The sequence below is a fragment of the Catharus ustulatus genome, chromosome 13 (assembly GCF_009819885.2).
Source record: "Catharus ustulatus isolate bCatUst1 chromosome 13, bCatUst1.pri.v2, whole genome shotgun sequence".
Lineage (NCBI taxonomy): Eukaryota > Metazoa > Chordata > Aves > Passeriformes > Turdidae > Catharus > Catharus ustulatus.
The window spans coordinates 18,711,756-18,725,044 of record NC_046233.1 but is presented as its reverse complement, the minus strand read 5'-3'; the positions used below and the strand labels follow the sequence as shown (position 1 = coordinate 18,725,044).

Below are 13,289 nucleotides of genomic sequence, written 5' to 3'. Positions count from 1 at the left end.
GAAAGCACTGACATTGATCAAATGTTTAATTTTGCAAAAGAATGAAGCTTCAATTCAATTTTATTTGCAAATTTGTGCAAAACATAAAAGCATTTGGCCAAAAAATGGAAGGTTACTTTGAGAAGCCAAATGTTGTTGCTCCATTTTTAAAATTAAACATTTACTTTTTAATTCCTAAACAAGATTTTCTTTCAAAATGTAATAATAAGTAAAAATAAAGACTACAAATGTATAAAATAAAAATAAAGTAATTTCACAATTATAAGCCGCACCATTTTGACTAAAATTTTGGTCTGAACCCAAAGTGTGGCTTAGAATCAGGTGCGGCTTATATATGGACAAAGAACAAAAAGTTGCTGTTTTAGTTTGGAGGACAGGTGTCTGCTGAGAAAGGCAGGAACTTCTCTTTGAAGTGGAGAATGTAAACCCCCTCTCTCCAAATTATTATAATTTGGAAATCAAGGGGCTTTCAGGCAAAAATATGGAAATTAGGAATAACAGTTCTTTTCTAGGGAAATTAAAATAGAAATACAGTACTACAAAGAAACAAACTGCATACCCTGACACAGTCAGAGTACAACCTGACACCCGTCAGGCAGGGTGTTGGCAGCAGTCCCATTAAATGGTGGCTGCATCCTCCTGCAGTGACAGATGTGATTCAGTTGGAGCAGTGCTCCTGTATAAGGTGCAGTTTCCCTCCGGAGCTCCAGTGGTGATGTGGAGAAATCCGGTTTTCCTCTGGAGTCCAGTGGAGAAAGGGGCTGCCTTAGTGTCCCAAAGCCTCTGTTTTATCTTGGTAAGAAATGTTGGGCTCTTCCCCCTGGCTGGAGCAACTCCCAATGGGATGCAGTCATTTTATCAGTCCCACAGTGGGACTCAATGGCCATGAGCAGAAAATGACTCTCTGGTGGAAGGATGGGTTGTGAAAAGATAAAGAACAATGCCCTACCTGGTTTCATTGGATGGCCCATTAGCAGAATATCTCCCGTGGAGATAAGGATCACTGCCCCCACCCTCAACAGATGGTGATAGAACAGATACCTTTTATCACACTCTGTATTGTAACGTGCGGCTTATAATCAGGTGCATCTTATGTATGGACAAAAAAACAAAAAGTTGCTGAAACCCAGAAGTGTGGCTTATACTCAGTGCGGCTTATAATCGTGAAATTACTGTACTTTTTAAAGCTCTGGTCTGTGTGAAATGTTTTCTGTTTTTTCTGCTAAAATATCAGTGTGCAAACAGAACTTGCGTGCAGAATCACCAAGAATCAGATCTCATTTCCCATTTTTTAGGGGTACAGCTGCACTTTTTGATTCAAGCATTCCCTGGAATTTAGCACAAACACATGAGAAATCAGAGAACCCTTACCCCAAAGTGCACCAATATCTGCAGATTTCCTGCCAAATTTGTAACACATTTTCTCAATGCATTTCATTCTCTCTCTGGTTGTGACACCCAAAATTTTTCTTCTCTTTTCCTTATTTACAGACCTAAATTGCAGCAGCAGTGTGGGGGACAAAGCCCATTTTATTATCTCTGTTCCCCAGGGGCATCAAAAGCTGTTCCTACAGCCAGGATTCTGGGGAAAATTCTGGGAAAAGCTCAGTTTATTGAGCCTCAGTTTTTAAAGCAGCTGCCAATAAAAATCCATATGGGAAAATCTGTTTGCATGTGGAAACTGTGCACACAGCTAAGGAAGGTTTTCCTAAAATATTCATGATCTTTATAGGAATTCCTGTCTTACAAAGTTTTCTGGGATTTAATGCTAACACATGGAAATTTCTCTCTTTAAAACTCATTTCAGAGGGAAGAATGTGAAGCCACATAATGCACCACAGCCAAAAGTGAAATCAGGAAAATGCTGATTCCCATCCTGTAATTTATCCTCACGGGCAGTTCTGGTGATGTAACATCAGTGTGAACATGTGGGTGTGTATTTTATCAAGCAGAGGCAAGAAACAACTGTGCAATGGGAGGTAAAGAACTAAAACTGGGACAATAATCCAAGAAATAATTCAACAGACTAAGCCAACCTCCACCAGCACAGGGGAGTTCCTTTATCCAGAAGGAGGGAAGAGGCAGCAATGCAGTAAATCCCGTATTAAGGAACAAATGGCACACAAATGTCAGTGGATACCAAAATCATGGCAGGGAACCCTGAGGGAAGCCCCTTTCCAGCCTCACCCAACCCCAGCACCTCTCCCAAGGCAGGTTGGGGGTGCACAGATGTTTGCCCAGCCTTCTTTTTGTTGGGTTATTTTGAGAGTTCAACTGTGGAAATAAAAAGAGTTTCAGAAATGCCAGGGGGATTAGAAAGCATTTTTTTATACAGGTCTTGAACAAATAATCTTTAGGAGCACTCAACTTTTTAAAGAGCAGATTCCAGAATTTCTGCAACAAGCACATCATTCCACTAGTGCAGTAATCTTATCTTTTCCTTTTTTCTCTCATTCCTCTGGAATAATGGGATTAAGAAGAATCCTACTAGCAATTCTTAAAATAGCTCTATATTTCCAGTGCCTCTATTTATAAGGCATCACAAGCCCACTTGTATCATAGGAACAACATGGGATATTAATTTGCTTCGCTTACTGACTCCCCCCACTGTGTGCAAGTTCCCTTATTATTATTTCCTCATTAATATCCATCTATCACTTAGCATTTTATTTCACCAATTCTGAATTTCATCTGAAATATTTACTTTTAACAACAGCTTTTCTCTGCTAGAAGACTGGACTTCTAAATTAGCTGACAGAGTGAAGTCATTGATATTATTTGTAATCCTTTAAATGTTCCAAATTAGGCAGAAAATGCTCTTTTAGTTTCTCTTGTATTTCTTTTCAGGTTCCACCATGGAAGCAGTGGGAAATCTCTGGCTGTCATGCCCATACTCTGAGTTAATGTGTGGATCCTGTCTCCCTCCAGTGGCAACTGCACCAGCCATAAATCTGACACTGAAGTGCAATTAAAGCCTCTGCAACTCAGATGATGCCTCTCCACTGCCAGGGTTGCTAAAGGGCTGCAGGGACAGCTGGAGGAGATTCCATGTGGCCCAGAAATCCCAGAGAAATTCCAAAATGAGCCCATTCTTCCAACAAGTCTCTTCTCAGTGCCCAAACCTGCCCAGCTTGCTGCAGCCTGTGTAGCAAGGGCAAGAAGCACAGGGAGAAACCATGGGGGGAAGAAGGCAAATTATATGTTCAGGGCTTGAAATAACACCCCAGAACCTTAAATGAAGTTCAGAAAGCACATTTGCCACATAAAATTAACAGTCACAACATTATGCTGTTGAATAAATAAACCAGAGCTGTCTGGTGAGCCATGAAAAGGTGAGTTACATGCACTGACACACCCAAAAAGTTTGGAATTGTATGGAATTTACTGGAAAGTTTGGAATTGTATGGAATTTACTGGAAAGTTTGGAAGGGTATGGAATTTAGTCTGAGTTTTTCCCACAGAACTCTTGAATTTACCCAAAACCTTGCCACTTAAGTGCACACAAAGCTTTTGCACTTAAATATTCCCAAAACATTTGCACAATATAAAAACCAATGTAGTGAGCAAATAGTGAGCTGCTCCAGGCATCACAGTTATTTTTTGTCCCAGGAGAAGCCCCTGGGAGTTCCATCCCATCCTTTTGGAATTGTATTCCCAAGTAGATTCCTGCCAGAGTATGGGAGCAGAAAATGCAATGTGTTCCCAGGCTGGCCCTTCAGGGATTTGGGGAAAATGGGGAATCCATCCCAAGAGGGATTTCTGGCCTTGTTCAACCCCTCTGCCCTTTCACTGCATTTGGGATTTGTTGCTCTCCCTACTCTTTAAAGCCACATAATCTGTAGTGCCAAATCTGCAGGACATATTAAATGAAATAATTCTTCATTGGGGAGGTTATCAACTCCATTATAGGAAAAATTTCTCTAACCATCACACTGGGCTGTATCCTTGCATTTAATTCCTTACAAATTCAAACCTCAGGAATTTGTAATGGTTGTGCAAACAGCAGACCTGGAGAAGAATTAATTCTTTTCCCAGTTTAAATTTGAAAAGTTTGGGTAGGGAATTCCTACCTAACAGCAGCACAGGAGCCTCTCCTCCAGTAGGGAGAGAAAAATCTGAAATTTGGATTATTGCCTGTTCAAAGGTCCAGGTAAAGGGGCAGTTGCAGTTATGCAGCAGATAATAAATTCAGCTGAGGATTTTCATCCTTGCAGCCTTTGTATGGATTTCTGACTTTCACTCTTGTTTTAATTTACTGCAACTCCCACCTGGTTCAGACTGTGAATACCTGCTGAGGGAAACAATCCAGAGAATGGGAAGAAAATGGGAGGAAAAAGAGTAAATTCCATATCCTTAGCAGAACTGCACAAGTGTGATAGGAGCTGGACATCTTCCTCCTCTCATTGCTACTATTTTTTCCCCAGTTAATTGTTTTTTTTAAATTGCTTCCCAAACTCTTATAAAAGCCAAAGATGCAGTAAATCACTGAAGGTTTTATTAACTTATTGGTGCCAAAATTCTGGTAAGATTCAGGATGTTTGACCTGTCTCTGAACCGTTTTTCCAATTTTTCCTTAAAAATCCAGTACTGAAGATATCCTCTGGAGCAGTTTCTCATTCCACTGCAAGTTTTTCTCTTAGGGAATCATGGAATCATTATGGTTGGAAAAGACCTCTAAGGTTGTTACCTGTCACATTTCAAAACAATAAAAGGATCCAAAAATTCTCCAGCAATCAGAGATCGTTTCATTGCCAACATCTGAAAATCCCAAGGTTTCTATTGTAAGGATCAGCAGGTTTAAAGGCAGGACAGGTCTGAAATCCACTACTCAGCAACCTGGATTTTCTGAGCATGAAAGCACCCAAAAATGAAATCCCAATTTCTTTTGCAGCCTTTTATTTTTTAGAGAAAGCGGAACCCTAGCATTTTTGTTTGAATGCAGCAGTTTGCTCCACTCTCAGAGGCAGAAAAGAGAATTTTTCTCTGCCTTAGAAAAAGGCTTCACTGGCCTCGAGGTGGCGATAGGATTGTGGATTCCAGGGCTGCAAATCTCAAAATTGAGTCAATCTGCATTATTTCTTCCCAGAGCAACTCAGCTGCCCTAAATCTTGGAAATAAAAAAGTTTGGGGAAGAGATATTCTCAAATGCTTTTGCAGTTTGGGTTTTCAGATCAGGATTTAAGGAAATAACACCTCCACACTGATTCGGTATTCCAAAACTTCTCTCACCTGTATATCTATTGTGATTAGACTAATTGGAAAGCAATTGTTTGCAGTTTTGGTGAGCAGCATATTTTTAAAATAATATTGTTATTCATGTGCTGAAACGGATTAGTATCATGTTAAGGAGAGAGAAGCCACCACAATAAACTCATGCTAATAAGAAAACTAAGAAAATGTAATGAAAAATTACAATTTCCAGGGGGGAAAAAATATGTGCATTTATTTAGAGTGACTTTCCAGCAGAAAAAAAAGTATTTTTTTCTGAAAAAGGTTTTCTAACATTCTCTTTTTCTCTACAACCACATTCAAACAGCCTAAATACCACACAGGGAAAAGCATTTTTTGATCCAGAGGGCAATGTAGGGAAGAGAGAGATCTTAGTAGTATAAAATCTACCCAGAGTAAGTGGGTTTTCAGGTTAAGCTGATGCTCATTGCTGTGCACTCATGTTTTGGGACTCATTTTCAAGACTGAAAATCCACTGGGCTTCAAGCCAGTCAGCCAAACCTCAATGCCAAGGAAATTTATGGGAAAAGTCTTTCTGGAAGCCATTTCCCAGATGTCACCTGCACATCCCTAAAAGTGAATTCTTCTGGCTGAGCTACCAAAGAATTGAAGAAATGTTTCTGCCACCATAAATCTTATTGCAATTTTAACATTTTCCCATTGCAAATACAAGAGCTGAGAAACCTAAAATCATTTTACCTGTCATGGCTCTGATTTTCATGTACCTGAATAATTTGGCTTCATTCCTCAAGCTCAAATTCACATCAGAGTTTATCAGAGATGAGCTACAACCTGTATTCTTTCCAGAGAGAAATGGAAATTTGTCCAAGATTTTGGAAATCAGCTGTTCAGAGGAGTGTGCAGTTGTGGCTGTGTTGATAGATGCTCTTGTGTACATGTTCATTTAAACAATTCACTTTAGAATTAAAAAACCCCAAAAAAACCCCCAGCAACTTGACCAATTTTTAGCCTACAAACATACAATAAACAAGAAAGCTGTATTCTTATTTTCCTCCCCTTTTTAACAATCTGCTGTTACAGCAGGGGTTAAATTGGTGTGGTTTTCCATATGATTATCCATACTGCTACTTCCTGACCCATCTAACTGCTACATCTGCTACTCCTTAAACGTCTTCCAGGCATGAATGTTTGCAAAATCCTCTTACAAAGAGCCAAATATTTTGCCCAGAAAGGCTCAGTGAGCACCACACACAAGTACAATCACATATTGAGTGCCTTAAATCTGTCCAGGGACAAGCAGAACCATATTCTGAGTCAGGCTTGCACACAAACCCCATAACAATCCCATTAACTTGGGGAAGCACTGCTTTTGTGGGAGTTATAACTCAGCAAAGATCCCTTATTTAAGCCATGAACAGCACCTGCATCTCCCAGATTAGAGCAGAGGGATATATTTCAAGCCAATTTGAGCATGAAGATTATTGGGACCTTTTTGTTGATGAAGGAAAACACTTCTGAGGCTCAGACAGAGCTCCAGACTGCTCCCTGATGCAAAACAAAGGGATTGGTATGAGCTGTACACATGCTCAGGACAAAAAATGGCATTTTCAGAGTGAGAGGACTGGGTCTGCTGGAGAGATAGAATATAAAAAAGAAATGGAGACCACTGCCCCTGGAAACTGAGGGGAGCTGCAAAGATGAATAGCTGCTCACAAAGCTTTAACCCACCATGGAATGCAAATTGCACAAAGACAAAAGAGTCAAGAACTTCAAACTGAAGTGAGCCTTGAAGAGAAACTTGATTTATTTAATCCCCAGTAAACATAGCTGGCTGTGGGGCTCAAATTCCTCTCTGCTAATGCAGACCCAGCACTCTCCCTGACATGTTATTGAAACAGGCCTGCAACTGAAGAGGAAAACAAATTCTGCTGGTACACATGATTTATGCTTTGGCATTAGGGAGTAAATCCACTGACATGAGTAAGCATGGAAACTGGAATCTCCAGGTACTTTCAGGTGTGCTCCTTGGCAAAAAGCTCTAGAACCAATTGACAAGAGGTTTATGGAGTGGGGGAGGTTATCCTAATATTTGTGGGTTTGAACATTAAATTCTACATTTCCATAAAATGGAGAATGCCTAAGTATACGTCTTGTTACCATTATAATTCACACACTAAAGCTGAACCAAATGCTATTTTAAAAATAAAACTAGTTGTGCCAAATTCTAGTTTTAACACTGCAGAACTAAGCTTCCTCTATTTCTTAAGAAGTGACTAGAGATTGCACCCATTAGTCTGAAAGCTTTCTTCAGGTATTGAATTAGTTATTCTCAACAACATACTTCAATTTGGGTGGAATGACAGCTTTTTCCAAGACAAAAATAATTCTTTAAAACCAATGAATACAACAATTACCTGCATTGGTGTTCCCCATCTCTGTTATGGCACATTTTACTTCAGCTTCTTTCTACTAAAAAGTGTTTAAAATACAACTGAAGGACAAGAACTCATCAGTGAAAGTCTCCCTGAACCTGAGGAGTATTTGGCTCCTTAAAGCATTCCCAAAAGGAATTCCAGCCCCAAATGTGTGGGACAAGCAGACACACCCCAGTGTCTCCAGCACTTTGTGCTTCCCAGACTGCTCCCACCAGCCCATGGCCTTTGCAAATTGTCTTGGCAACGATGGGTTTCTTTACCAGGATAGTAATAGGCATATAAACCCTCCTTAGAGCTGCCAATAATGTCCCTTAAGCTGGCAATAATGTCCCTTAAGCTGGCAGGCCCTCCCTCAATGACAAACACAGCAAGGGTGTCAGTGGCACGTGGGATATCCACAGGCAGGGCAAAATCCTGTTAAGAGCCTCTGGAAAAGCAGAGGGCAAGGGAGGGAACCAGCTCTTAAACAGCAGGACTGAGCCTGTTCATACAGGAGATCAGCTCTGCTGGGAGGAAAGGCTGGGAGGGTTGGGATTGTTCAGCTGGAGAGGAGAAAGTTTGGGGTCACTGAATTGTGGCCTTGCAGGGACTGAAGGGGCTGCAGGAAAAATCGAGAGAGATTCTTTACAAGGGATGGAGGGACAGGAAAAGTGGGAACAGCTTCAGACTGATAGAGATTAGGGTAGATGGAATTTGGAGCAGGAATTGTTCCCTGGCACAGGTGCCCAGAGCAGCTGTGGCTGCCCCTGGATCCCTGGCAGTGCCCAAGGCCAGGCTGGACACTGGGGCTGGAGCAGCCTGGGACAGTGGGAGATGTCCCTGCCATGGCAGGGGTGGCACTGGATGATCTGTAGGATCCCTCCCAACCCCAACCATTCCATAACCCCACACACACATCAAGTGGGGCAAAGCCCAGGGTGTGGCACAAGATCAGGGCACCCGGAGCAGTGCTGGGGAAGGCTGGGGGCACCTGCAGCTCCAGCCCCACACCCAGGGGACAGACACCAGCTCCAACTGGGCAGAACAGAGCGGTGCCACCCCTGTGCTCAGTGAACACAGCACACAGGGCCCTGTCCTGGCACCTGGGGCTCAGCTGGAGCCAGCCTGGATTGCTGGACTCACTGCAGGCTGAGCCTGCTGGAAAGTGCAAACAAATATCTGGGAGTGTGCCAGAGGATCCGGGTGTTCCCTCTGTCCCAGGCTCGTTTCTCAGGTCACCTGAGGCCACCTCTGCTGAAGGTGCAGCTGGAATTCTGCAACCAGCACTGGCACCACTTCCACAGCCCTTTCACTTCCCACCCGTGCTGACACACAACACAAACATTGTTGAGACACAATGAGATCAACTTTTCATCTAAAATTTTCAATCTTTTAAAATAATCTTTTTCTTTCTGTTTTGTTTTTGTTTGTTTGGTTGGTTGTTGTTTTTTTTTTTTTTCCCTGTAAAAATATTACTTGTCTAAAGCAGACATTACAGATATTTCAGATGCCCCAAGAAAATTTCCCGACAGAGCACGTCTATTGTCTTTTGCATCAAAATACATGTTCAAAATAAGCAAGAGATTTAAAAAAAATTATGCTGACACCTCCCTAGTAAGCAGATTAAAAAAATTAATGTTGACAAATATTCTCAAATTCCTTTCTGTCTCCTTCTCAGGATCCATTTAATAATGTAATAGCCCCAGGAGAAACACGTAATGTCTTTTGCAGTGCCAAAGCAGATCAGTAAAATGCTGTCTGCAACCTGTCAGGTTCTATAGAGATTGTGTCATTTCCCCTTTCAATATCACACAGATGATAGACAATACTGTTTTATTGTAATTCTCTGTCACTGGAAATAAAAAAAAAAAAAACTTAATCCATTATTTCCATGTTCTACTCTACACTGGAAACAGCAAACCAGGCAGATTTCCTGGTTTGAGCACTTAATTCCTCCTTGCTTGACTATTCTGCTATAAAGACAGTAATCATCTGAATGAACAATTTCTCTGTTGATTCTGTCTGAGGTTTAAATTTGGAGCGAGCAAAGAACCAAAAATTGGCCAAATCCCATTTAAATTTGTCTGCACTGAACTGGTGGCAACGCTCTTGCCCCTCAGTGGCAGAAAGCACCAACAGCAACCGACTCTGAAAATCCTCACTTATCAACCAAGGTACTTTGCAATTTAAAAAATTATCCGTTCCAACACACAACATGGCTTTTCCAAATTCCCCAAATGGCACATCTTCAACGAGGAGCAGCTCCCCAGCAGCCCCCCAGGCCAAGGAGCCCTTGCAGTTTCCAAGCAGACAGGCAGCCCAGCTCCTACCTGTGGGTCGGAGAGGCGGGAGATGTCGGGGTACAGGTAGAACTTGATGCCCTCGGAGGCGCCGGGTAACGTCACCCCCCGGATCAGGAGGATCATCAGCATGATGTAGGGGAACGTGGCTGTCACATACACCACCTGGGGAGCAAACAAACATCACTGAAGGGTGTCCTTCCAGCTGCAGCAAAACCACCTTGTTCCACACCCGCTGCACGAAGTGCTTTGGATGCCTTTGTGCAGGGGATCTTTGTCCTCCAGGCATACTCCCTTCTGAACTATTTAGGTTTTGTGGGAGAGGTCAGCACTTTTTTATAGAGATTGGGAAGCTCTCTCTAAGTGTATGATTTCCAAACACAGGTACTCATGATAACAAGTATTTACAGTAATTTCACGACCATAAGGCGCACCGGACTATAAGGCGCACTTCCGGGTTCGGGGGGAAATGTCAGTCATAAGGGTGCACCTTATAGTCGTGAAATTACTGTAATCATATATCTTGTAATAATACAAGCAACAGATTCTCAGTCACCCCATAATTACTAAAGAGATTTCTCTTCAGTCTGCTCTGCCTGCATGTCTGGGTTTCAAGAATCAGCATTTCATCAAACCCAAAGGTTGAATTCTATCCATATCTCCTTGGGATTTGATAGAGAGCCCTTACAAGAAGTCACATTTTCCAAAGGAAAAATGGAGCAGAGTTGGTCTTGTTTCACAATCCCAAACCTGAGAGCAGCACATGGCTACTCAGACAAGGATTAAATGACGAATTCCATGGCACTATCAATATTTTCTTTATGTGACAACCACCTCTGTATAAATTTAACTCTTGCTGGTTGCCATTTCCAGCTGTGAGATCTTACACTTACACCTGCCTTGCATCAGTCAAAATTAGTTAAGCTGCAAGAATGGAAAAAGTAATTTGGTGAAAAATACAACCTCAAAAAAAAAAAAAAAAAAAAAAAAGCATTTTAACCTCGGGAGTCCAATATCTGTCTCCTATGTAAATGAGGGGATACATCAAAAAAAGACCTTGGAAAGGATTCTCAGACTTATTTTTGTAATTAATGAACTGAAATTGAATTTTCAGACTATTTAACCCCAAACATTAAAAGATCTCATGTGCCTCATCATGTACCCTCAAAAATGGAGGAACTTGAATTTCCCAGGAAAGGGAGAGCGCCATTCTGTTTTGGGACCTATAGGTCCCAAAAGCCTGGGCTGATGAATTCCTAGGTCAATACAGTGCAAAATGGAAAGTTCTATCTCAGTGCTTACATTTGTGACTGTTAGTGGGAATGCAAAGTGCCATGACTGGCTGAGTTCAAATAAACCTTGTCTCTCCACATTTGAGCTTCAAATAAAAAAGAATCAGCAGTTAATGAGAACTAAAAAATGGGATGGACATGGTCCTGCTCTGAGCCCTTAAATTAGCTGGAAAGGATGGGGTAGCCAGATGATGTTTTTCATTTATTTACTTTGCCAGCTATTTTTTCCTCCTGGTTTGAAATAAAAAGTTGCATTTAACAGAGAGTAATCAGTAGACTCATCCATTTGATGGCACTGAAGGCCTTGCACCTGAATATCTATAGTATTTCCTTGCATTTCCTTCCTTCTCTGCCCTGCTGTGCAGCACATCCACTGCTTCCTGCACATCCCACACTGCCTGGAATGTTCTGCCTGAGCAAACATTGTGATCTGGCAGAGGCAGATTCCTTCCAAGGTTGTGCTGGGAGGATTTCCTCTCATCTCCATGAAGGAAAAGCCAAAACCTTTCATCCCTGCAGCCAGGAGAGGGCAGGTAAAGGCTCTGTGCAGTCCCAGAGCAGCAAGGGCTGCAGCCACAGCCTCGAAGGAATTTTTTGGCCATCAGAGCAGCTGTGCCCAGCTTTAGAGGAACGAGGGCTCTCCCTGCTCTCTGGTTGCCATGCAGAAAGGGGATAAAAATAAAGCACCACTGGCTCAGTATTTCTGGCAGTAAACACCAGTGCAGACATCCAGAACCTCAGTGAGAGGGACACCAGGGGTGGGAAAGGACAGATCCCCTCTCGCTGAGCCACTGCCACTGCTGAGCATTGATCACACACCTGGTGGGGCTGAAAGCTCCAGCTTCTCTGCAACAGGTGAATGCACTGTGCTGGGACAGAGCCACTCATCCCCCTTTTCTGTCCCTCCCCAGGAGCTCCTGAGGTGAGGCAGGATGGGGAATTTAGGAATCAGTGCCATTATCAGCATCATCATCACATCTGTGGGGCATTAAAAGTTTCCCAAATTGTTTTCTTTTCTTTCAACACATCGAACCTCTCTGAATATCAATGTGAACACAACTGTTTCTAATTACACCACATCCTGTTTTAATTGACTTTAATTGCTTGGTATGTTAATTTGCATCCCAATGCTCAAAATGCTTTTTTTAAACCCTTGTCAGAGCCATGCCAATGTTTAAGCAGTTGGAAACAAAATAAATATTTCTGGCAGGCGAGTTTTTGCACCAAGTTCTCCTCTTACCATGTGGTTGAAAGAAAAATTTGCAATGATATTTAGACATACAAGTAGGTGGAAATGCAACTCTGAACTATACTTGGGTGCTTAACAGAAAGTACATTGGAACCAAAGATCTTGAGAATGGATATTTTATTGACTGTCACGAGCTTTAAGTATCAAAGAATAGCAAATAAGTTGAGCACCAAATACTGGAAATATAAATAACAAACCGTAAAGAAGCTTGGATGTCACTCAAGGTAGATATATGGATATAGAGGTACTTAGGAAATTATTTCATGAGTGAGGCACCATAAAGACTTTGAGAACTGAGCTAGATTTCAGTTTCATCTTTTCATAGCTAAATATCTTAACAGCACACATTTGTGCCTGTGTTCCAGTTTGTCCCCTGAGACTGTTGAACTCCTTATCCTAAATGAAAAAGTGTTTTTCTGAACACTCCATGCTGCAGGGTGAGGAGGATCTGCCTTGTGAGAAATAGAAATTCAGGATAACCCTGTTGAGAATAAGAAGAAAGATTTCCATGCAGGGAACTGAGCCCCAGCCCAAGGAAATCTCAAAGCCCCACATCAGATTTCTTTGGCCAAAGCTCCTACAGAGCACCCCAGCCTGAGCTTCACACTCTTCCTCACAGCAGCATGAAGCAGTGAACCTTCCTCCTTTGCTTGGCTCTTGCTGAGAACACACAACCAGAATTCCTGAACAAAACATCACCTGGAGTGCAGGAACCTGATGGAATTCTCCCCTGCAAGCTGCAGGGTTCAAGCTTTGCACTCAAATGAACCAACTGCATTTTATAAATGGGATAACATTTATCTTGATGTTTCAGGAAATTACTGGCTTGTTAATCCCTGTCCCC

General features: G+C 42.0%; 1 protein-coding gene across 1 annotated transcript in view; it reads right to left on the bottom strand.

The window, feature by feature from the left end:
* The window catches only part of SLC6A11 (solute carrier family 6 member 11), an 89,797-nt gene that overhangs the window by 36,049 nt on the left and 40,459 nt on the right, over positions 1 to 13,289 (bottom strand). The window contains exon 7 of the mRNA XM_033071381.2: positions 9,935 to 10,069. Within this exon, the coding sequence (XP_032927272.1) occupies positions 9,935 to 10,069 (135 nt within the window). The remainder of the gene's footprint in view (positions 1 to 9,934; positions 10,070 to 13,289) is intronic.